Raw genomic sequence first — 25041 nt, 5'->3', positions numbered from 1 at the left:
GTTTTCATCTATGAAGTAACCCAGTGATTGTTTTGCTCTGCAGAGATCCAGACTCAATATACCACAACTGTGTCCCCCTACAATAGTCTGATTATAGAAATCCCCTCCAATACAACAACAACGTTGAACTAATGATCCAGTAGCTTTCCTTCACATTGTCCCATTTTGGTTGGAAATTTGTTTCTGGAACTTGATGATGCTGGTTGTCCTTACTTCCCCATAGGAGAACCCAGTGGAGAAGCAGCTTATGGTGGGGAAAAAAGTTTTCAGCCCCTGCATTTAGATTGCATGTGTCAATGAGGGAATGGGGCAAACAGTCTTATTTGCACATTGGTCTGTGGGTGTCCTCCTTTTTGTGACCTACTTGGCACTCGCAGGAAAATTCAGGCTAATAGCTCAACATTGTGCTTCCTGTTGGCAGTGGGACAGCACCTTGCAATCTGTTTCCAAACCAAGTACCACAGTCAGGAGAGCTGCCCAGATTAAAGCTTTGCTTAGATCCTCTACTGGGAGGACAGATCACAGTAAAACCACCCATTAATGATGGTTCTAGAAAGGGACAAAGATGTGTTTGGAGAGCCAATTCCTTTTTGCCCACCCCTCTGAATTAAGGCAATAGTAACTTCATTGTCCTGCTTTGATGGAGTCTAGCCCTGGCAACTCCACACACTTCCTCAGCATGCATAATGTATTACCCGAAAATGGAGTGTGCAGTGAAAGCCTGGCCTGTAGAGCAGGACAAGAAGGGAACCACATCTCAGTAATGGCAGCACTTAGGAGAAGGATGAAACGTTTGGCACTGTAAGAGTTCTTGAAGTGATGAATAATTGCAAAAAGCACAATTGAAAGCTAACTCTGGGACAAGCCTATCTGGGAGCAATGATGTAGCAAGAGAGAACTAGGGACAAGAATCTCCTGGTATGTGCCTAAAGTTGTCAGAGTAGGCTACAGATATATTGCTATTCCAGCTGGGGGTTGCCAGGCTGGGTTCTTCGCACACATATTAGCAGTTGGTTTTCCTATTTTAAGTTTAGATAAGCTCCCACCCCAAGTAATGACTAAAAAGTTGTTATCCCAACTGGTCGGCCTGTTTGTGAAATAACTGTACAAGGAAGCTGCACTTATCTGCACAAGCATCCACATCAACCCTGGTTTGACAGCAGTGGTGAAAACTGCTAGATATGGACTGAACCTTCCACCATTGTTACTGTGACTCTCACTAACACAGCTGAGCTGTAGTGAAGCTAGATCAACGGCAGGAGAACATGTGAAAATCCTCCGTGTAGATTCAGCCTCAGATAGGAGCAGAGGCAATAGAATTCCTATCAGAGTAATCTGCCTGTGGCCAGTACCAGATGCTTGAGGTAAGTGCAAGAAACCCTGTGGTAAAAAGCTACTAGATTGTGTGGAGGGGATATTTCATCCTAATCATGTCAAATTAATGGGTGTCTCAAGCTCTTTAGATGTTTAAAATCAGCAAGTCTGGATAATTTGCATTCAGGCGTTTTAAAAGAGCTAGCAGAGGACATCTCTGGACCCCTCCTTGGGCACCTCCTCCCAAGCAGCCTGGCCCAAGAGCCCTACAGCACAAATGTGAGTAAACTGTGTTGTGACACGGCACACAGGGTTGCCATGCCATTCAGGTTTGGCCTGGCCAAAAAGTGGTGAGGCCAAGGTCTGGGTGGAAACACCCCCTTCCCTCTTGCCAACTCCAAAGCCTGTGATGAGTCTCGGAACACGGTGGAAGCTCCAGAGGACTGGAGCAAAGCTGACGTTGTGCCAACGTTTAAAAAAGGTAAATTGGGAGACCCAGGGTGCTGTAGACCTGTCAGCCTCATGTTGGCCAGAAAATAATGGAATGGCTGATATGGGACTTGATTAATAAAGAATTAAAGGAAGGTGACATAAGTAATGTCAATCAGCATGGGTTCATGGAAAATAAATTATTTTCATCTGATTATTCATAGATTCCAAGGCCAGAGGGGTCCATTATGAGAATCTAATCTAACCTCCTATATAGAACAGGCCATAGAACTTCCCCAAAATAATTAATACAGCAGATCTTCTAGAAAAAGATCCAGTCTTAATTTAAAAATTGCCAGTGATGAGACTCCACCAAAACCCTTGATAAATTGTTCCCATGGTTAATTACCCTCACTGTTAAAAATGTATGCCTGATTTGTCTAGCTTCAACTCCAGGCATTATACCTATATCTGCTAGACTAAAGAGCCCATCATTAAATATTTGTTCTCCAGGTAGATACTTGTAGTCAGTAATCAATTCATACCTTAACCTTCTCTTGGTTAAGCTCCTTGAGTCTATACTATAAAGCAGGTTTTCTAATCCTTTAATAATCTCATTGCTCTACTCTGAACCCTCTCCAACTGATCCACATCCTTTTCGAATTTGGGGACATTGGAACTAGACACAGCATTCCAGCAGTAGTTGCGCTAGTGCCAAATGTAGAGGTAATATAATATCTCTCGACTGCTACTTGAGATTGCCCTATTTATGTATTCCAGGATCACATTAACCTTTTGGCCACAGCATCATGCCTCCCCAGCCCCAGAGCACCGGGTGGCGCATGGCCCCCCCCGAGCACTGGGCAGGCAGGTGACACACAGACCCCACCAAGTCCCCCAGAGCAACGGGCAGTATGTGGCCCCCCTGGAGGACTGGGTGAATGGCAAGCGTGTGTCCTCCTCCTGCCCTCCCATGCCTCAGAGCACGGGGTGGCATGTGGCCCTCCAGCCCCAGAGTGGTGGGTGGTATGTGGACCCCCCAGCTGAGTGGCATGGCCCCAGTGCCAGGGACACCCCCAGCACTGGGCAACCTCAGCTACCCCAAATCCCAGCAGCCTGCCTGGGCTGGGGCCAACTAGCAGTAGGTGGGGGCCCTCTGGACAGTGTGGGCAGGGCCATGTGAGGCTGTCTGGGTAGGTACAGCCTTCCCCTGCCTATGAGATACACCACCCAGGCCCCCAAATTGTTTTCAGTCACTACTTTCCCCCATCCTGTAAGTATGGCCTGCATTCCTTGTTCCAAGACACACATTTTATATGTAACCATATCAAAATGCATATTGGTTACTTGCACCCAGCTTACAAAGTATTGCAAATCATTCTCCTCTTCATTATTTACCATTCCTCTAATGTTTGTGTCATCTGCAAACTTTATTGGTGATTATTTTACTTTCTTTCAGGTCATTTATAGAAACGTTAAATAGCATAGGGCCACGAACCAATCTCTGTGGGGCTCCACTAAATACACACCTGCTCAGTGATGTTTACAATTACATTTTGAGGCCCTTCATTTAGCCAGTGTTTAACCAATTTAATGTGTGCCATGTTAACTTGATATCATTCTAATTTTTTAATCAAAATGTGTGTTAGCAAGTCAAATGCCTTACAGAAGTCTCTGTATATTTATCAACCAAACTGTTAACTTGATTTTTTTTGAATAAGATTAATTTGACAAGATCTGTTTTCCATAAGCCCATAGTGATTGACGTGAATTATATTTAACCCCCTTTATTTATTTCTTAATTGAATCCTGTATCTTGCCTGGATTGATATAAGACTGACAGGCCTTTAATTATCCTGGTCATCCTGTTCACCCTTTTTAAATACTGGCACAGTATTCGCTTGCTCCCAGTCCTCTGGAATTTCCTGGTGTTCTGAGACTTACTGAAGAACCAACATCTATGTTTTGAGTAATCTATCCAGTTAGCTCTTTTAAAACTCTTAGATGCAGATTATCTGGACTTGCAAACTTTAAAATGTTTAACTTTAGCAGCTGCTGTTTAGCATCTTCCTGAGATGCTAGTGGAATGGTAAGTGTTATCACGTATAACATCATCTTCTTTTTCCCAAATACAAAATGGAAATATTTTATTGACAAAACTTTTGCCTTGTCTGCACTATTACTGATTTATCATTTTTTCTCAAGGTCCTGTTTTAGGTCTTATGTTTAATATATTTATTACTACTTCCTTATAAGGTGACCAGATATACCTATTTTATAGGGACAGTCCCAATTTTGGGGTCTTTTTCTTATATAGGCTCCTATTACCCCCCCCACCCCCATCCTGATTTTTCACATTTGCTGTCTGGTCACCCTACTTCCCTGTGTCTCATCATCTGGGGTCAGGTTTTCATGCAATCATCTGCTATCTTTGTCTGTCCGGGGCGGCATTAAGGTCCATCATCTTTGATGCAATCCACCAATTGCTTCCTGGGCTTTCACTGAGGTTGCTTTCTTATCACCCTCTCCTGCCATGCTGTCTTCACCAGGTTCTCTTAATTCATCCTCTGTATGTCTCCAAACCAGTGAAGTTGTACTTCTTGGATTTTGTCAGCCACATCATGGACTTTGACTTCCTTCTCAAGGTTTTTATTTTGAAATCTGTATCTTCATGTTACTCCTTTTAGTGCATGAAGATGTCTCATCTTGAACACTTTGGGGGGTACCCCAGTTCTGTCCAGTTGGTTTTTCAGCCTCAGTATCCTATTTTCTGTCAGAAACAACACTTGAGATGTTGTTTCATACTTGTCCAGCACTCCCCAGGCTGGACTGAATCTAAGATTCAAGCATGCCTGCTTCCATAACCCATTTACCAAGGTACTTGAACTGATCAATCTGGTTTAGTCTTACTCCATTAATCTCTATATCCAGTTTCCCTGTGGCACCTCTAATGATCCACATGACCTGGTCTTAGTCATGTTCACTTTTGTCCCATGCCTGCATAGCTGGTCATACTACTGGTTTACTAGTTCCTCTAGGTCTTCTTTTGAGGGTGCCCTTATTGCTATTTGACGAAGTGGGCATTCACCCAGGAAAGCTCATGCTCCAAAATGTCTGTTAGTCTATAAGGTGCCTCAGGACTCTTTGCTGCTTTTACAGATCCAGACTAACACGGCTACCTCTCTGATACTTATTGCTATGTTATCTGCCTATAGCAGCTTCTCACCGTTTCTCTTTGGGATCTTCCTGCTGACACAGTCCATCAATACGATAAACAGAAGCTGACTGAGGGCCAACTTCTGATATAGTCCGACTTCCATTTCAAAGGGGCTTGTTATTTCAAAATATCTTTGGATCACTGTTATGCATTCACCATAGTTATTAAATCATCGGACACTCAATATTTCCTCAGTACTGGTGAGTATCCTTCTGTCTGTTTGATCATATGCCTTTTCTAGGTCTTATAAAAGCCCAGAGGCTATCCTGTTAGTGCTTTACATCAGGGGTGGGCAAACTTTTTGGCCCGAGGGTCACATCTTGGAATAGAAATTGTATGGTGGGCCATGAATGCTCACAAAATTGGGGTTGGGGTGCAGGCTTCAGGGTGGGGCCAGAAATGAGTTCAGGGTGTGGAATGGGGCTCCGGGCTGGTGCGGGGGTGCAGGCTCTGGGTGGAGCTGTGGATGAGGAGTTGGGATGTAGGAGGGTGATGTGGGCTAGGACCAAGGGGTTCGGAGGGTGGGAGGGGCATCAGGGCTGGGGTAGGGGGGTTGGGGTGCAGGAAGGGATGCAGGCTCTGTCTGGGGGTGTGGGCTCTGGAGTGGGGCTGGGGATGTGAGGGGCTTGAGATGAAGAGGGTGCTCCGGGCTGGAATTGAGGGGTTGGGAGGGGGGTCAGGGCTGGGGCAGGAGGTTGGGGCATGGGGAGAGACTCGGGTGCAGGCTCCAGGCAGCGCTTACCTCAAGCAGCTCCCGGAGGCAGCGGCAGGTTCCTTCTCTGGCTCCTACGTCCAGCTCCCATTGCAGTGCCAGAGGGGGCCATTGGAGTATGTAGGTGCTGCAGATGGGCCATGCCCCTGACCCTGCTTCCCAGCTGGAGTGCCAGAATGATGTAAGCACCAGCGGGAGCGCAAGGGCTGGCTTAAAACAGCTGGCGGGCCAGATCCGGCCCATGGGCCATAGTTTACTCACCCGTTTGAGGTACTTCTCTATCCCTTGATGAATTGCAAACATGGCATCTATGGTGCCTCATCATTTCCTAAAGCTGAACTGTTCTTGTTCAGGGACAGGTTCCACAACTCTCCTAATTCTAGTATTCAGGGTGCATTCCAGTATCTTCATCTGGTGCAAGAATAACTTACCCCTTGATAGTTTCCACGTTAATGGATGCTATCCTTCTTATGGATAGGGACAAAGATAGACTTGCACCAATCTTTTGGAATTCGCTTGTTTCCCCATATGCCTTAACCATTCTGCTCATCCCGCTGCCTTACTGTTCTTCATTCTGGTACTGCATTTCTCATCTCTTCCTCCATTGTCATCTCAGGCACCACATTAGGATCACATGTTGACAACTCCACCAAAATGGGATTTGCCTCATTTAAGAGAGACTCAAAGTATTGTTTGCATCTCTCCTTTACTTGTTTAGGTATTACTAGCAGTCTCACTTGCTCATTATTCATAAATGTTGTTGCAATATTACCCTCCTTCCCTTTGCGACTAATCTTTGCAATGCTATAGATCAGGGGTCGGCAACCTCTGGCACACGGCTTGCCAGAGTAAGCATCCTGGTGGGCTGGGCCAGTTTGTTTACCAGCCACGTCCACAGGTTCGGCTGATCGCGGCTCTCACTGGCCGCGCTTTGCCGCTCCAGGCCATTGGGGGTGGCAGAAAGCTGCAGCCAGCACATCCCTTGGCCTGCACCGCTTCCCGCAGCCCCCATTGGCTTGGAGCAGTGAACTGCAGCCAGTGGGAGCTGCGATCAGCTGAACCTGCGGATGCGGCTGGTAAACAAACCGTCCTGCCTGAGCTGCCAGGGTGCTTACCCTGGCGAGCTGTGTGCCAGAGGTTGCCGACTCCTGATATAGATCTTTTGGACAGCCAGCTGTGGGTAGTTTACAAGTGCAGTGTACAGGTTATCTAGGGCACTTGTTTTGGCCTTAGCTGATCATTTGATAGCTTGCTTTTGCTTCTTTGTATTCACTTTCATTTGCACTTGATGGGTTAACGACTTTTTTCTGTATGTCATTTTCTTGTTTTGTATTGCTATCTGCACTTCTCTTGGTTCACCATCTGCCTTGTCTACAAATCTCTTATGCCACCGCTTCTCTTCAGCCAATGCCAAATCTGTTTCTAGGTATATACCCTGTACTGCTTGCACAAACTTTTCTCCCTTTAATTTCCTGTATTTTAACGTTTTCTTTTGAGCTTAGTTCTCTCCTTGTCCAGTACTCTGGCCTCGTCTACACTTCGCATTTATACCGAATTTAGCAGCCTTAAACAGATTTAACCCTGCACCCGTCCACACAACAAAGCCCTTTATATCCATTTAAAGGGCTCTTAAAACCGATTTCTGTACTCCTCCCCGATGAGAGGAGTAGCGCTGAAATCGGTACTGCCATGTCGGATTAGGGTTAGTGTGGCCACAATTCGATGGTATTGGCCTCTGGGCGGTATCCCACAGTGCGCCATTGTGACCGCTCTGGAAAACAATCTGAACTCGGATGCACTGGACAGGTAGACAGGAAAAGCCCCGCAAACTTTTTTGAATTTAATTTCCTGTTTGCCTAGCGTGGAGCTCTGATCAGCATGGGTGGCAATGCAGTCCCAAATCCAAAAAGAACTCCAGCACGGATCGTACGGGAGATACTGGATCCGATCGCTCTATGGGGGGACAAATCTGTTTTATCACAGCTCCGTTACAAAATACCAAAGCATTTGAAAAAATCTCCAGGCTATGACAGACAGAGGCCACAGCAGGGACTCAGCACAATGCTGCATGACAAGCATAATGGAATGCCAAAAAATCAAATGGACGCTCATGGAGGGAGGGAAGGGGAACTGAGGACTCCAGCTATCCCACAGTCCCCGCAGTCTTCAAAAAGCATTTGCATTCTTGGCTGAGCTCCCAGTGCCTGAAGGGTCAAAAACATTTTCCCGAGTGGTTCAGGGTATATGTTGTCAACTTACCTCCTTCACCCCCTCCCCCCAAAAGAAAAGGGGACAAAAAATAGTTTCTTGCCTTTTTTTAATGTCACCCTATGTCTGCTGCAGTGCTGGAACAGCAGCATCCCCTTCCCTCCCCAGTGGCAGATGGTGCAAAATGACTGAGATCTGTCGACGTCGTCATCATCATCATCTGTGAGTGCTCCTGGCTGGCCTCGGTGAGTTCAGCCGAGGGTGCCTGGGCAAAAATGGGAATGACTCCCAGTCATTCCTGGCAGACGGTACAAAATGCTGGGTAACCGTCCTCATCATAGCAGCTGGAGGCTGAGCTCCATCAGCCCTCCCACCCCTTTCATGTCTAATGAAGATTCTGTACTGCCTGGACTATCATAGCAGCAGGAGGCTGCCTCCCCCTCATTTTATCTCAGTAAAAAGTCAGTGTTTCTTGTTCCTGCGTTTTTTATTACTTCATCGCATAAATGGGGGGACACTGCCATGGTAGCCCAGGCGGGTTGGGAGAGGAGGGAAACAACGGGTGGGGTTGTTGCAGGGGCACCCCCTAGAATGGCATCATCATTTCTGCGGGATCTCTGAGGCTCTGACCCAGAGCGGCTGTGCTCTCTGGCTCTCTAGTAGACTTGCCCCATATTCTAGGCAGGACTGACTCTATTTTTAGACAAAACATAAAGAAGGGAATGACCTGGGGAGTCATTCCCATTTTTGTCCATGCACCCCCGGCCGACCTCAGCGAGGCCAGCCAGGAGCACCCATGACAGCAGCAGACGGTACAAAAGGACTGATAACTGTCATTGCCAATTTCCAATTGCAGGCGGTGCAAATGAATGCTGTGTAGCACTGCAGTACCGCATCCGTCAGCAGCATCCAGTGCACATACGTTGACAGTGACAAAAGGCTAAACGGGCTGCATGGTTGCCATGCTATGGTGTCTGCCAGGGCAATCCAGGGAAAAAGGGCGCGAAATGATTGTCTGTCGTTGCTTTCACGGAGGAAGGATTGAGTGACGACATTTACCCAGAATCACCCGCGACACTTTTTGCATTGGGATCTCAACCCAGAATTCCAATGGGCGGAGGAGACTGTGGGAACTATGGGATAGCTACCCACAGTGCAACGCTCAGGAAATCGACACTAGCCTCGGTACATGGATGCACACCGCCAAAATAATGTGCTTAGGGTGGCCACGTGCACTTGACTTTATACAATCTGTTTTAAAAAAACCGGTTTATGTAAAATCGGAATAATCCCGTAGTGTAGACATACCCTCTCTCAATCTTTGCCACAAGAGGCAATATATTTACTGATGATCTGAAAAGGGGGTAGTGAGCAGTGAAATCTGCAGGTGACAGTGTGAGGTTATTCAGGAGCAACAAGGACTATGGGGAACATTAGAGAGACCTTAACAGGCTAGGGGAATGAGCAACATGATGGCAAATGAAGTTAAGTACCAACGTAATGCACATTGGAGGAAAAAATTTAAACTAGTCATGCAATTTATAGGGTTCTAAATTAACAGTATCATCTCAGGGAAAGGACCAGGGCATCACTGAACCAAAGGGCTCTACTGAACTATCTGCAATTTTGAAGCTGTGGTCAAAAAAGCAAAGATGTTAAGATTAATAATGAATGGGATGGAGAATAATACAAAATAGTCTAATGGCTTATTAATAGTGCAGACTCATCTGGATACTATGTGTAGGTCTAGTTACCCAGTCTCAAAAAGGGTATTGCAAAACTAGAGTGGATTCAGAAAGAGCCATGAGAACGATCAAGGGCCTGGAAAAGCTCTCATGTGAAAAGAAAGGAGATGAATAAGAGGAGAAATGATAGAAATACATTAAAAATGGTCTAGAGAAGGCAGATCCGGAGCTTTGGTTTTCCATGTCTCATGACACGAACAAGGGGACATTCAATTATATTAAAAGATAGGAAATTCAAAATTGATAAAAGGAAATACTTTTACTCACAACACATAATTGGAATGTGGAACCCATTGCTACAGGAAGTCATTGAGGCCAAAAACTTAAGACTTACTAAAGCACTGGACATATGTATGGATAACAAAAATATCTGACAACATAATTAATGAAAAAATTGTGGAATGGATTTTAAACTTCAAACTTCTGGGTTTAAGCCAAACTCTACCAAGAGAGCAGGATGAGGCCTAATGTTGGAGGTGCAGACTATTACGTATGTCTACTGCTGGGGTTTTGCATCTTTCTCTGAAGCATATGGTTCTGGCCCATGTCAGGCAGGATAATGGATGAGATCAACCTTGGGTCTGATCCAGCCTGGCAATTCCTCTGTTCCTAATCCAGCAGAGGGTGTATTGCCATCTTATGTTATGGTGTTATAGTGTTAGTCTTTTTATAATGTAGAGGAAGGAGAGAATCATAGCTGGTTTCTCTCAGCTTTGAAAGTAACTAATTTGGAAACAATACCCTTTTGTCCTAGAGGAGAGAGGTGTGGTCAGTGAGGCTGTCTCAAAGAGAAGAATAAAGGAGATAAGGCAGGGGTGGCCAACCTGTAGCTCCGGAGCTACATGCGGCTCTTCAGAAGTTAATATGCGTTGTATAGGCACTGACTCCAGGGCTGGAGCTACAGGCGCCAACTTTCCAATGTGCTGGGAGGTGCTCACTGCTCTGCCCCAGGCCCTGCCCCACTCCACCCTTTCCTGCCCCCTCACCTGAGCCTGCCATGCCCTTGCTCCTCCCCCTCCCCTCCAGAGCCTCCTGCATGCCACAAAACAGGTGATCTGGAGGTGTGGGGAGGGAGGGGGAGGCACTGATTGGCGGAGGGGCTGCTGCCATATTACTGTGGCTCTTTGGCAAAGTACATCAGTAAATTCTTGCTCCTTCTCAGGCTCAGGTTGGCCACCCCTGGAATAAGGATTCAGGTGGCATTTTCCTACCTACAGATCAAAGTCCGCAAGTGAGAAACCAGAATAGCTTCTTGAGTTTTATGGGAAGAAAAAGCTGAGAACAATTGCAAATCTACCAGGAAGAGCAGGGGTGTGCTCATGACGGTCATTCTGTAAAATGCAGTGGTGGTGTAGCTGTGTCAGTCCCAGGATATTAGAGACACAAGGTGGGTGAGGTAATCTCTTTTACTGGACTAACTTCTCGTGTCTCTCACGTTGGTCCAGTAAAAGATATTACCTCATCCACCTTGTCACTCTGTAAAATGTAAGTTCAAACAGCAACTAGCGCTAGGCTTGGAGCTCCTGAGGCAGGAAGGTGGGTTTGAATTGTACCACTCACTTGGGTAGGTGCTTGTCCGCAGTAACTGGAAATGACTGATAGCACTTTTCACATGATCATTAATTGCAGCAGATTGTTACTGTTGGTGCTGTCCAACACCACACAGAGACTTGAAAGGTTCATTTGCACCTGCTGAGACAGATATTCAGGCCTTGAGGGCAGCACCCCACCAATTAGCCTGCCAGGCCTGAAATAATATCTTGAAAGAAAACTGTCCTTCATAAGGGGAGTGAGAGTGAGAATGGGAAAGCTCCTAGATTTATAGAGGCTTTAAGCATTGCTTTTTAAGAGTAAGTTTCTAGGTCTTGTGGTTGTAATAGTAAAAATGTGAAACAATTCTGGGTTGTCCGTCATGCTGACTGCATACAAACAGCTCTAGTGCACCTGCTGCTGTTCAGAGTTTCCCAAAGTAGAGTAAGTTGAAAGTAATGCTGCTCTGATCTGACCCTTTGCTGTCAGTCATCTGGTGCTGTCTGCTGGGAAGACCTAACATCGGGCCTCCATGTCTGTTGCAATTAAGAACATCATAACAAAACAGCTCAAAGCCAGAGTCTCCCAACCTGCTTTTCCAGGCTCACCAGTTCCTTCAACCTCTCTAACCACGCAGTGACAGACTCGAAGGTGGCAATTTTGCAACAAAAAAACTTCAAAAACAGACTCCAAAGAGAGATTGCTGAACTCGAATTAATATGCAAATTAGATACAATTAACTTAGGTTTAAACAGAGACTGGGAATGGTTGGGTCATTACTCTAATTGAATCTATTTCCCTATGTTAAGTTCTCCTCACACCTTCTATGGGTGATCTCAATTATCACTTCAAAGGTTTTTTTTTCTCCTGCTGATAGCTCATCTCAATTGATTGGCCTCTTAGAGTTGGTATGGTACTTCCACCTTTTCATGCTCTCGGTATGTATAAATATCTTCCATCTGTACGTTCCATTCTATGCATCCGAAGAAGTGAGCTGTAGCCCACGAAAGCTTATGCTGAAATAAATGTTAGTCTCTAAGGTGCCACAAGTACTCCTGTTCTTTTTGCAGTTCCTTTTAGACTTTCCCAGTGCTCCAGTAGTTCTTCCAGTTTTTTACCAGGTTTTGCCCTCTTTCCAGAACTTCCCAATCCTTTATAATCCTGTCCCAGCTGAGATTTTCTTCCTGCAAATCTCTCAACTGAATTTTTTTTCATAGTCGTAGAATCCAAGGATAGAAGAGAGCATTGAGATCATCTAGTCTGACCACCACCTTCCCCGCAGGCTTCTCCTTCCTGCAGCTTCCTTTCCCTCTGCCTGGGAACTGTGGAAAATTGTCTCTATCCTTGGAGTCTTCCTAACAGAACACAAGCTGCCATTATATCTCTCAACATGCCCTTTTACGTAGTCACATGACTGTGCTATTCCCTCAGACCCCTCACTTGAAAAGCAATTCTGTGAAAGGAGGCCAGTCTTGGAACAGGTGCACGTGCATCCCAGGACCAGTGCCTTGTTACACCCAGCTGCATAAGAGTACAGATATCAATCTTTGAACTGCCAAGAGTTTTGCAAATATGGGAGAGTGCAGATCACAAAGCCCAAAGTGAAGCACATGAGTGCGGGACAAAGTGCTGTAAGTCATAGGGATATGGCTATGGAATGAACTTCCAAAGGAGACTGGTTGTTTGCAGAGTCTGAACACCTCTAGGTTGCAAAACATTCTTCTTTGATAGTACCTTTCCAGCATAAAAAGAGTGACAATCATAACACTCCAAAAACAAGCAAACAAAAGAACAGCCATATTCGGTCAGACCAAAGGTCCATCTAGCCCAGTATCCTGTCTTCCGACAGTGGCCAATGCCTGGTGCCCCACGGGGAATGAACAGAACAGGCAATCATCAAGTGATCCATCCTCTGTGGCCCATTCCGAGCTTCTGGCAAACAGAGTCTAGGGACACTTATCAGAGCATGGTTTTGCAGCCCTGCCCATCTTGACTAATAGCCATTGGTGGACCTATCCTCTATGAACTTATCTAGTTCTTTTTTGATTCTCTGGTCATGGTATTTGCCACAGCATCCTTCCCTTGCCTCAGCATCATACTCCAGCATGTGAACTTTTACTTAAAATCTGGTGCATTCTCTTTTGGAAATTCTCCTTGTGGACCCCGCCCCCCACACCAGGTGAATGTGCCCTTGGTATTGGTCAGAAAGCAGTGTTCACTGTGGTCACCTGCCTCCCCACACACAAGGGTGGAAACACTTTCCTCCACTTTCCTTTGATTGCTCATGGTGGAGCGAGCTTGGAGCACTGTGCCCTTTAATGCTTGTCCTCTCAGCTTTCTCTTTCTCTGCACCTTTTGGGTACTGCTTTTTAATGTAGTCAGCTAACTAGTCACCTAGTCAATCTTTTTTCGGTGCCTATGCTGTTGGGGGAAATCAGGTATGGCTAGACCTCTTGAGCTGCTTCCCTTAATATCAGACACATTGGTCCAGTTTCTCTCTCTAGCTATTCTCCCTGCCTTGGGGCCACTGGCCCTGCAGGCAGCATGGATGAGATTACTAAAACAGTCACCTGCCCTTGTGCTTGGGAGGTCAGAACCCAGATGTGTTTGATCTGTAAAGAACAGGAGTGATGTGTCGGAGAAGCTCTTCAGGCCACCTGGTTGACTTTGAGAGAGATTTTGATTCTGGACAATTATTGACAGAATGGTTTTCTACCTGGTGTGGCGAACTGGGAATGTTCTTAATGTTTTCTCTGAATACTGTGTTGGTGCCTCAGTGTCCCCTATGCAGTTCTTAAGTATCTAGGTGGCGGAATAAGGGTGTGTGATTTCTACAGAGCAAAGGGCCAGTGCACCTAAATGCCTGGCACTCTGTCTCCTAGCAACTGATGGCCTGGGCCCCTCTTCTGCAAAGGTGTCAACTGAAGGTGTTGGAGACAAAGAGATCAGGTGACCTCCTGGCCCAGGAAAGGGGCTGAGCAAAGAGGAGGGGCTGGAGGGGATTTTGGAGTCTGGAGCTGGCTGGGGACGAGGAGTGAAGTGCAGATGTGGGTGTTTGGCTCACTGCCCTCCAGAATGGACCCGGCTGAGGGGTCCCATTCGCTGTACCTACAAGCTCTGTTTTAGACCCTGTTCCTGTCATCTAATAAACCTCTGTTTTACTGGCTGGCTGAGAGTCAACGTCTGACTGCAAAGTGGGGGTGCAGGACTCTGTGGCCCCCCAAGACCACACTGGGGGGGACTCGCTGTGGGAAGCGCACGGAGGGGCAGAGGATGCTGAATGCTCCAAGGAGAGGCCCAGGAGGTGAAGACGTGTGAGCTTTTTGCCCTGAACAAATCTGCTCCAAGGGAGAGGAGGCTCCCTAAAGTCCTGCCTGGCTTTGTGGGGAGCAGTTCCAGAGTATCAGCTGGGGCCTCCGTGACACCTGGCATTAGTGCTATTGAGGTTCCTGCTCTTCTAGAGATGATGAGGAGTGTGGAGGCTAGTGCCTGAAACTCTTCGCTTCTGAGGCTTGCTGTCTTAGGCCTCTGACACGGCTCTCAGGGGTGGTGAGTTGTATGGGCCCCAGGGTGCCCAGACTCCAGCAATTTCAGGACCCGGGTGGCCTGTCTCCACTAATGTTCGGGGCTGGATCTCTCCCCTGGCCCTGCCAGCTACTCTTGTGTGCCTCCTCCGAGTGGCCATCCCTGCCCTGGGCAGCAGGTGGCTGCTCCCTGCAGTTCCATGCTGCGCTCCGTTGCTGGCTGCTTCTGGCTATGAGGGAGCGCCAGGTTGAGGCAGCTGCTGCACGTGTGGAGGGGAGAAGGTGCATGGCAGCTGCAGGCAGGGAGAGGGCTGCAGGGAGTCATCCTCTCTGGCCTCCTGCTCCAGCATAGCCTGTCTGCTGCACCCCAAACTCCTCATTCTTGGCCGAGCCCCACACCCTGTATCCCAACCCTCTGTCCCAGCCCTGAGCCTGCACCTAAACTCCTTCCTGCACCCTGCATCCCTCCTGCACCCAAACTCTCTCCCAGAGTCTGCACTCCACTCCCCATCCCAGCCCAGAGCCTGCACCCAGTACCCAAACCCCTCCCAGAACCTTAGTTAGGTGTATGGTGGTGGTGGGGGGGGGCCGGTTTGGACCTATTTTGCACCCCACCAAAAATCATACAAATCTGCTGCCCCTATTGGCTCTGTATCCACAGCATTGGGGCTCTTCGACCCCCAGGGCCTGTGGAACTTGTTCCAGTCCTTGGGGCCTAGTGCACAGTCCATTTTCATCCCCACACTACTGCCAGGGGAGCCTGCATGCCCAGGAGAGCTTTATTCCTGGAGGACTGGTTATCTAGCTAGAGCATGTTCTCCATCACTCCCAGCCTTGGAGAAATGAGCACCTCTTCCTACCCCTGGTGAGGCACCCCCCGCCAATGCTTTCCCCTGCTGGCCCCCTCTTCCCCTGGGCTAGGCACCTCCCAATGCTCTCCCCTGCTGGCCCCCTCCTTCCCCTGGCTAGCCCACCCCCTCTTCCCCTGGGCTAGGCACCCCCAATGCTCTCCCCTGTTAGCCCCCCCTTCCCTGGCTAGCCCACCCCCTCCTTCCCCTGGGCTAGGCACCCCCAATGCTCTCCCCTCCTAGCCCGCCATCCTCTTTCTCCTGGCTAGCCACCCCTTGCCCCCTGGCTAGGAACCCCCCAATGCTCTCCCCTGTTAGCCCCCCCCTTCCCTGGCTAGCCTGCCCCCTCTTCCCCTGGGCTAGGCACCCCCCAATGCTCTCCCCTCCTAGCCCCCCCCTTCCCTGGGACTAGGCCATCCCCAATGCCCTGACCTGCCCCCTACCCCCTCTTCCCCCCCAGCCGGCACCCGCATGCTCCGACCTGCCCCCTAGCCCCCCCAGCCAGCACCCCCATGCCCTGACCTGCCCCCTAACCCCCCCTTCGCCTTCCCCCCCAGCCAGCACCCCCATGCCCTGACCTGACCCCTAGATCCCACCTTAGCATTCCCCCCCCGGCCGGCACCCCCAGGCCCCGACCTGCCCCCCGCCCCCCAGGCCCCGACCTGCTCTGCAGCTGAGGGGGCCCGGCCTGACGAAGAGTCTGGGGCGGGGCCGGGGGCGGGGCCGGTATGCTAATGAGCCCGTGGGCGCGGCTGGGCTCGCGCGAGGCGCCGCTGCCGAGGCGGGAGGCTGTGGCCGAGCCGGGGCCCATGGAGGCGGCGGGAGCCGGCCGCGCCCGGGGGAGCCGCGGGGGGATCCGGGTGCTGAAGGTGAGGGGGCGGGGCCGGGCCTAGGGGGGCCCCGCTCCGCGCGCCCCGAGCCAGGTGTAGCTCCGCGGCCAGCGGGGCGGGGCGGCCCGGGGTCCGGTCCCAGCGTGCCAGGCTCGGGAGATGCGGCGCGGCGCGGCGCCCCCTGTTCGCTGGGGCGCCGGGCGGGGCCACGTTCTCGCGGCGCTGCTGGGGGGCCCGGGCCGGGGGCTTCGTGAGAGGCAGATGCCGGGCCGGGCGGGGGCGGGGGCGGGGCGGTCCAGTCCAGTCCAGTCCAGTCCGAGACATGAGCACGGGGCCCCGGGGGGGCCTAGCACCTGCCTGGCCCGTGTCCGAGGGCCTGAATCAGTGGTGAGGGCAGGGCACTGGCAAGTTCCCTGATCCATTCCCCCCCCCCCCATCTGTCTCTCTTCTCATTCCCCCGGCCTGATCCTGGGCCAGCAGCTCTTCCTCCGTCTGCTGATCTCCACTGTGAGATATCCCGGCGGTGCGGGAGGATGCTGCACCCCTGGAGATGGCTAACTGGTCCTCGTCCCCCATAGTGGCTGTGTCCTGAAGCAGCCTGTAAGGGTTAGAAGAAGGGAATTTACCCTGTGGCGGCCCAGGGAGTGGAATTTGGATTATGTCAATTTCTCCCCCAAGACCTCTTGAAGAGGTAACCCCAACAGACTTCCAGTGAAGCCATATGTTGGTTACACTGGTTCTCTGATTATGCTGTGGTCAAAAGTTCATGGTGATTACCATAGTATGAACAGGACTTAACTATAACCATGACGTTCACTTACCCCAGCGGGATATACAAAACCTCTCCCCTTCCCCCCCATGAATGAATACTTTTCTCTTATCCTTTCTCTTTGGTATTGTCTGGTTCTGTATTTATTCAAATAGCATCACCAGTGAGCCTGGCACTTTAGCAAAAATCAAATGGCCCTTGCCACAAGAAGATTAGTCTGAGTTAGAGCACAGCAAGGGGTGGCAAATTGTAGGGTTGATGACAACAAGGGAGGCATCAGGAAAACCTTTGGTGTCAGGAAATGAGACACTAGCTTACGTTGATATGATGCTGTCTTAAGACTCAAACACTTGACACAGTGGTAAGAAATAGACAAGCTTAAATAGTAAAAACAGAGAATGGCGAGGGAGCAAGATTTGGAAGAAGGGTTTCTTAAGCTCCAAGACTCCTGTGTTCTCAGTTCTACCACAGACTTCTCATGTGACCTTGAGTGAGTCACTAGGTGATTAAAATTACTTTAAAAATAATTTCCTGACCTGTGTTACTAATAACACTTCCAGCTTCGTTGACACAGGAATCTGTGTTGGGAAAGGGCATTTATTTGCACAGCCATCAGAATAGCTTGCTGTACTCTGGCTTGGTCTACACTGGGTAGGGGGAAATTGATCTAAGATATGCAACTTCAGCTACGAGAATAGCATAGCTGAAATCGACGTATACTAGATCGACTTAGACTGACTTACTTCGCGTCCTTGTGGCATGGGATCGACGGCCGCTGCTCCCCCATCATCTCCGCTTCTGCCTCTTGCCCTGGTGGAGTTCTGGAGTCAACAGGGAGCATGTTTGGGGATCGATGTATCGCGTCTCATGTAGACATGATACATCAATCCCCAAAAGATCGATCACTACCTGCCAATCCTTCACGTCTCTTCCTCTGAGGAGTTTCATACAAGGAAGCAATAACATGAATCCTCAGTGCATGCTGTGCTGCCCTCCAAATTATCATCTTTGCTGTCCCAGCTGGGTCAGAGTTGGCGTGTTGTCGAATGAATGAGATGTAACTTTTACTGTAACTTGTTTTGTCTTTCATGTGTCCTCATTAGATAGTCATATCTGATTCCTGTGGCTTAGGAAAAGATGGTTTAGATGGTTGTTTTCATCACTTCTAAGGTCTAACAACCTTGTATCAGAGGGATCAATACCAATACCAATTTGGACATAAGAACAAATGGATATAAACTGGCCATCAGGAAGTTTAGATTTGAAATTAGACAAAGGTTTCTAACCATCAGAGGAGTGAAGTTCTGGTACAGCCTTCCAAGGGGAGCAGTGGGGGCAAAAGACGTATCTGGCTTCAAAACTAAACTTGATAAGTTTATGGAGGAGATGGTGTAATGGGATAGCCTAATTTTGGCAATTAATTGGTGTTTGACTATTAGCGGTAAATCTGCCCAATGGCCTGTGATGGGACACTAGATGAGGTGGGATCTGGGATAGTACAGAGAATTCTTTCCTGCGGTCTGGCTGATGAGTCTTGGCCACATGCACAGGGTTTAGCTGATCACCATGTTTGGGGTCGGGAAGGAATTTTCCTCCAGGGCAGATTGGCAGAGGCCCTGGGGGTTTTTCACCTTCCTCTGCAGCATGGGGCACGGGTCACTTGCTGGAAGATTCTCTGCACCTTGATGTCTTTAAACCATGATCTGAGGACTTCAATGGCTCAGACATAGGTTTGATACAGGAGTGGATGGGTGAGATTCTGTGGCCTGCGTTGTGCAGGAGGTCAGACTAGATGATCATAATGGTCCCTTCTGACCTTAAAGGCTATGGTTCTGTGATTCTAACCTCGAAGTAAATTAAACAGTACACAGAAAGCCATGCTGAAAGAATAATGCTTAAGATAACAAAGTCCAGCACTCACAAGTTTAGAAATGTCAGATTTAAAATTGCCTGTACAGGTTTAATTTGGCCTCCTTGTGAGCATATTTATTATGATAGAGACTTCAGTTACATGATTATCACATTCTGGGGTACAGTCCAGATTAGTGAGGGGTTGTGTCACCACCTGCCCTGTAGTCTTGGGTGTCTCACAATGCTTTGCTGCTGTAGTTTGGAAGGCTGGACCCCTCACAAACAGCATGCAGGTCACAGCCTGAGTGTCTGTCAATAGTTGCAGCCTGCCAGCAGCATTCCAGTCATACTCTGGCTACCGCTTGCAGGGTGACCCCAACACACTCCCACTCCTGGATTTTCCCCAAAAGGTGTGTTCTGCACTGTCCAGCTCTCTCCGCGACAGTTCAGATATTAGAGGTCTGTTGCCTTTGTAAAGAGTGAATATACAAGAGTTTGGTACTTTAATTGGAATTACCAAACAATTCAGTTTAAACACAATACTGGATTAGTGTTGATTAAAGAATAAAACAAGTTTAATTACAAAGAGTTAGATTTTAAATGAGTACAAGTATAAGGTATTAAAGTCAGAAATGGTTACAAGAGAAAGATGAAATGCTTTCTAGTAACTAAAACTTAACGAACTTGACTTGGTTCAAGGTAAAATCCTTACCACATGTTCTTAGCAACAGGGCTGACCAAATTCTCAAGTCAGAACTCCTCCCAAAGTCCAAAGGCTGTTGTCTTAGATGAAAGAGATAGAGATAGAAAGAGAAAGAGAGTACCTGGTGTGTTTTTGTCCCTCGCTTTCATAGTCCAGTCAACCTTTGAAATGCATTTGCCTGAGGGATAAATTGCCTTCCCACTGTGAGGATAAAAAGTGAAAGAGGTTCCATGTTGCTGCTTGCTAAAAAGCAGATTGATTTTTGTCCTGTGGTCCTCTGTTGCCAGAGAATGGCCACTTGACCGATGATTGCCAATCAACTTTGCTGACAACTGGCTAGAGGCATTAGTGTGTCCTTTGTGATTAAGAAACGGGTTTACCCCTCCCCGGACTTGTATGGGAAACACATTTCAGTCATAATTTCAGCTTATGTTCATAACTCTTAATACACATTTTATACATACATTACACAAAAATATTGATCAATGTATTATCAGTTTTCAAATGATGCCTCACAAGGCATATTTTGTACAAAGATTATTACAGTAGTGTGTAGGGTGTGACTGCAGGTGGGCATTCAAGTCACAATGATCACATACTATTTTACACTAGATTCCACCTCTTTTAGTGTACAGGATGAACATGATCTGGGGATGAATATGGAGAGACAGTCAGCTGTTGTCTATAGGACCCTGCGTTGTTTATTGCAGAAGTTGGAAGATGTGTAGTGAAGGAGGCAAGGAATTGCAGGAGGAGAAATAACGGTTTCATGGTTAAGACAAGTGAATGCTGCCCTGGAGAACTGGATTCTATTCCTACCTCTTCCACAGAGTCACTGTACTATCAGTAGTATCAGGAAGGGCAGGAATAGGATTGCCCAAAACTAAAGGCCTGCCCTCTCAGCTAAAGGGGCAGAACCTCTGAACTCAGGTTACTAGTGATTTCTGGGGGCAAAAAGTGGAAAAAAAAATAGTAGCAGGAGTGAGGTCAAAGATTAATAACAAGGGATCCAGAGGCATCTAAGGAGGAACTCTGCCTGAAGGTGAGAATGGACAAGGTAACAGATATAGGCCCTAAGTCACAGAGCACCCCTGCCCATCTAGCTTCTTTCTCCTGGAGTCGTGGATGGTCATCTTGGTTGACAAGAAGGTCTCACAACTTTGTGGGGCCATGGATGGGGTGTGCCAGGAACAGGGGAAGTAAGAGTCCTTGTGCTGTGTTAGGATCTTAGTAAAGGCTCTGGATGAGCTGGAAGAGGGGCTGCAACCTGACATACCCTATGTAGATGTATGCTAGGGTCTCCTCCACACCGCAGGAAGGACAGGTGTTGGGGAAATTCGTGAATTGCGCCAGGTACAGGCCCATGTTCATGGCTCTGTGAAGGAGCCTTCGACAAACATCCCCGGCAGGCCATGGGCCGCGGAGTCAGTGTGATTTGAGGCAAGTCCCTTAAATCAAACTTTTCACAGGTGACCACTAATATTAGTTCCTCATTTTCTGAATGTCTGACTTGCAGAGGTGCTGAGCACTCACAGCAGCAACTGAAGTCAGTGAGAGGTGTACTGTGAACATATGAAGTCCTGTATAATGCTAAGTACTCTAAATCAGGTCCTAGTTATCTAAAATTGGGCACCCAAAATCAGTAGAAACTTTTGACCTTGATCTCTGTGTCTTATTTCCCCATCCATAAGGTGAGGATACACCTCTACCTCGATATAACGCTGTCCTTGGGAGCCAAAAAATCTTACCGCATTATAGGTGAAACTGCGTTATATCGAACTTGATTTGATCCGCCGGAGTGTGTAGCCCGCCCCCCTGGAGCGCTGCTTTACCGCGTTATATCCGAATCTGTGTTATATTGGGTGGCATTATATCGGGGTAGAGGTGTATTATCATCCCCTCTTCTCATAGGGATGTGGTGAAATAAATTAATTGTTTGTGAAGTATTTACATAGTATAGGGATGAGCTCCATAGAAAGCCCAGGAGGAAATTAATAATTCTGTCTTCAGAGCAGGGTTTAAATAGTGTGCAGTAAACAAGGCATTGAACCACACACAAAACAATGAGAAAACAAAATATTGAATAACTGCCCATTAATTGAGTTATATCCATCTTGTGCCCTGAATGAGGCTGGTGTCCTGTGGAAACAAATAGTATATGATCATGTAATTAAAGATAGCATCATAACATATATGCCCAAGGGAGCCAAACTAGGTCTGCACAGGTCACCTTAATTTTGACACGTCCTAACTTTTGCGTGCTTAACTTTGCAACCCTTACTGATGTTTGTTTAACATAGTTTGTGTGTGTGTCACTTCCTAGCTTTTAAAAAAGCAAACCAAAAAAGACCAATTCCATCACATGGCATCACATTGACACCCATGTGGGTCATCTGCAGGGTTGAAAACTTTAGATCCACCACAACTTGAGCTAACAGAGTAATCAATAACATTAGTAGGTTGGCATCCTCTGTGTGAACCAGCACTGGAGGGGGATGAGAGACATACTTTGAGTCACAGCTGAGGAATTATGAGACTTGGGAATCTTGGGTTCCATTCCAGACTATGGAGGGAAATGTGCTGTGGTGGGTACAGATGCTTCTTCCCTTTCTCCCCAAGTTTGACCTCTTTAGTCCTGTCCCTCTCCTGTCTCTTCCCCACCCCATGCTCCTCGTCCCAGTCTCTTTCTCCTTGCCTTCCCAGTCTCACCTCCTCTGGCTTCTTGTCCCAGTCCTAGGCTCACTCTCTGAGTCCCAGTCTCCCCCCTTTCTCTGCACACTTAGTTCCAGTCTCTCCGCGCCCCCTCTCTTGTTGAGGCACACTCAGTTCATGCCCTACGCCTCTGCTCCTTGTCAGATCTGCCTCCGCTCAATCCACCTGCCCCCATTTCCCACCACTGGTTTCTAGTCCCATTCTCATTGTCCATCCAGCCCCCGTCTCCCCACTTCCTTGTCTGAAATTAGTGCTCTCCCAGGCTCTTCCCTTCCCCTCACCCCACTGTGTACCACGCTGTCTCTCAGTCTCACCCTACCTGTCCAATCAGTTTCAGTCTCTACTCCCCCTGCTCCCAGTCTCCATGCCCAGTCTGTGTTGTCGTCCCCTCCGCCCCCCGTGCTAGTTTAACCAGACACTTTGTCCTAATCTACTCCTTTCCCTCCTCCCAGTTCAGCTTTTGTCCCCTGTGCATTTGACTCAAACAGCGTCTTCCTCCATGCTGCCTAAACGCCTTCTGGGAGATCCTTGAGAGCATGGTAGAGACAGGCTCCCTGCTCTCGGTTCTAATGCCTGGTGGTCCCACCACAACCTGGAGCAGCTGGTAATTGCCATTACAAGGGAAAGTTTGGTTTTGTGCCTGTATCCCTGGGCTGGAGAATGCTCTGTGGGGATGGTGTATGTGTAGATCAGTCACATGGTGGAGCTGAAGCATACTCAGTTGCTCCGTGCTGCCTCAAGAATGGTCAGTAAGGACAGAATCTTCAGAGATTCTTAGCTACTAAGATCAAAGAAGCCTCCACTGTGTTTGTGAACTGTGATTCTTCCCTCCTCCCCCGCGCCAAAAAAAAAAAAGCTTATAGCTTGGCCTAATTTGGGAAAATTGTAATGGGAATGTTAAAAGGCATATTCCTGACACAAAGGCCAGCCAGACCCTCTCCCCTTTTCATGTCCCTGTTCCAAAGCATGGGGACACCAGAACTTTTCAAATAATTTTTTAACATGGGCAAAACATAAGAACTGCTATACTGTGTCAGACATTTTTTCCTAGCTTCGTTCTCAAACTGTTTTGGCTGAAATTTTCTAAAAAGAAGTTCAGCTGGAAACAGACACCTGGCATGGAAAATTGGAGCCCAAATGGTTAAAATTTGACAAAGATATAGGCAATTAAAAACAAGGTCTTATAATGGGAAACCTTAATAATATACAGGGGTGGCAGCACTGCCTATAATTCAAAAAGGTTCTGTTGTTAGTCAGGGAATGCAGAAGTTTGGGTTTTATTAGTAATATTAACTTGGTCACACTGCACCACTGAAAACTGCAGGAAGGATTGTGTTTAGACTTCTTGAAAATAAATACAAATAAATTCCTGGCTTGATTGCAACCCAGAGAGCAAAGTTTGCAGCTCCAAAAGAGAATATTTGAGCTTGTGAAAACAGGAGGGTTGTAATGAAAGTCCCAATGTAACCTTAATTATAATTGTGCTCACTGAAATGTCAGTTTTTATCAAGCTGTTGCATTCATACACCAAGAAGTTTCAGGACACAGCATTGCTATAGCTGCTATGTCTTGATTAAAGTCCATGTTCTCTATGCTGGTCTTCTGTTTGGTACACCGTTTTCTTTCTAAAATAGTGGTCAGACTCGGTGCAGTGAGTAACTTGCAAGTCAATGATGTGGGGGAGGGTTGTAAGCATAAAGAGTGTGTAGAAAGTCTGTTTAATAAAGAAGGGTGATAACCTAGACTTCTCCTCTTGAAGGATATCTCAGTGCTTTTCAGATTGTACGTGAGGATCACTTTGTGAGCACTGAAAAGCGGCCACTTCTGATGAAAACACAGCAGCTGTCTAACAGTGTATAGCAGTGCTATGTAAGAATTTAGGGCAGGAAATGAAGTAGCATATTATAACAAGTTGAAATGAAGGAGGCTAATGTAATTTCTCAAGTTCAACTGTGAAATTAGTGTGTATCTTCAAGATTCAAAGTGACCCCTCTTCCTTGCATTAAGAAAGGAGAATTGAATGTTGGGCCTGGGTTAGACTTTGTGATGGAAAGGACTTACGATGGATTTCTGCATTATGCAAGCGTGCTGTGAAGGACTCACTTGGTTATATATTTTGCCTGATCTCTGCTGATCCCCTAGCCTTGATATCTTTGGGGAAAGATTGTCTCATACTCTGGCCCTGATTCTGGACAGAACGCAGGTCTATTTCCCCAACTGGGAACTAACTTGGAGGAATGTTATAGGTAGTCCTATTTTGTTCGCCACCTCTCACCCCTTGTCTGTCATAGGTGTGAGAGGGGTGCAGAAATACGGGGCCAGAACATCTGTTTCCCAGGTGTTCTGAGGTGGCAGATTGGCTTACTGGCAGCTGTTCAAAGCTACCATTGGTTAGAACAGCTGGGGACTGGGCCCAGAATCCCAGAGGTACAAAGTTGTCTTAAAACCACTTTTGCATCCCCCTACCTCCCTCCCTTTCCCAGGGTACATCTGCACAAAAAAGAATTGGGGCCTAAGTGTCTGTACAGTGCCTAGCACATTGGGGGCCCTAATCCTGATCAAGGTCTCTAGTTGCTACTTCAGCAGAAATATAACTCAGAGGATATTGGTTTAATTGATGTTCCTGTAATTTTAAAGCATTTCCCTGTG

At 47.7% G+C, this 25041-nt stretch overlaps 2 protein-coding genes across 5 annotated transcripts in view; one reads left to right on the top strand and one right to left on the bottom strand.

Annotated features, from left to right (window-relative positions):
• The window catches only part of IST1 (IST1 factor associated with ESCRT-III), a 578781-nt gene that overhangs the window by 187061 nt on the left and 366679 nt on the right, over nucleotides 1-25041 (bottom strand). The window lies entirely within an intron of this gene.
• The window catches only part of PHLPP2 (PH domain and leucine rich repeat protein phosphatase 2), a 147197-nt gene continuing 122509 nt past the window's right edge, over nucleotides 354-25041 (top strand). For 3 of the 4 annotated variants that reach the window (XM_050922905.1, XM_050922906.1, XM_050922903.1), the window contains exon 1: nucleotides 354-1364. In XM_050922905.1, coding sequence (XP_050778862.1) covers nucleotides 1356-1364 — 9 coding nt within the window. In that variant the 5' untranslated portion in view covers nucleotides 354-1355. Of the gene's footprint in view, nucleotides 1365-16344; nucleotides 16397-25041 lie in introns of those variants that run through there. The other variant, XM_050922904.1, reaches the window with a different exon arrangement.

This window comes from Gopherus flavomarginatus, chromosome 14, assembly GCF_025201925.1.
Source record: "Gopherus flavomarginatus isolate rGopFla2 chromosome 14, rGopFla2.mat.asm, whole genome shotgun sequence".
In the NCBI taxonomy this organism is placed as follows: Eukaryota; Metazoa; Chordata; order Testudines; family Testudinidae; genus Gopherus; species Gopherus flavomarginatus.
Note: the sequence above shows the minus strand (reverse complement) of the source record. Positions and strands in the feature narration are given on the sequence as shown.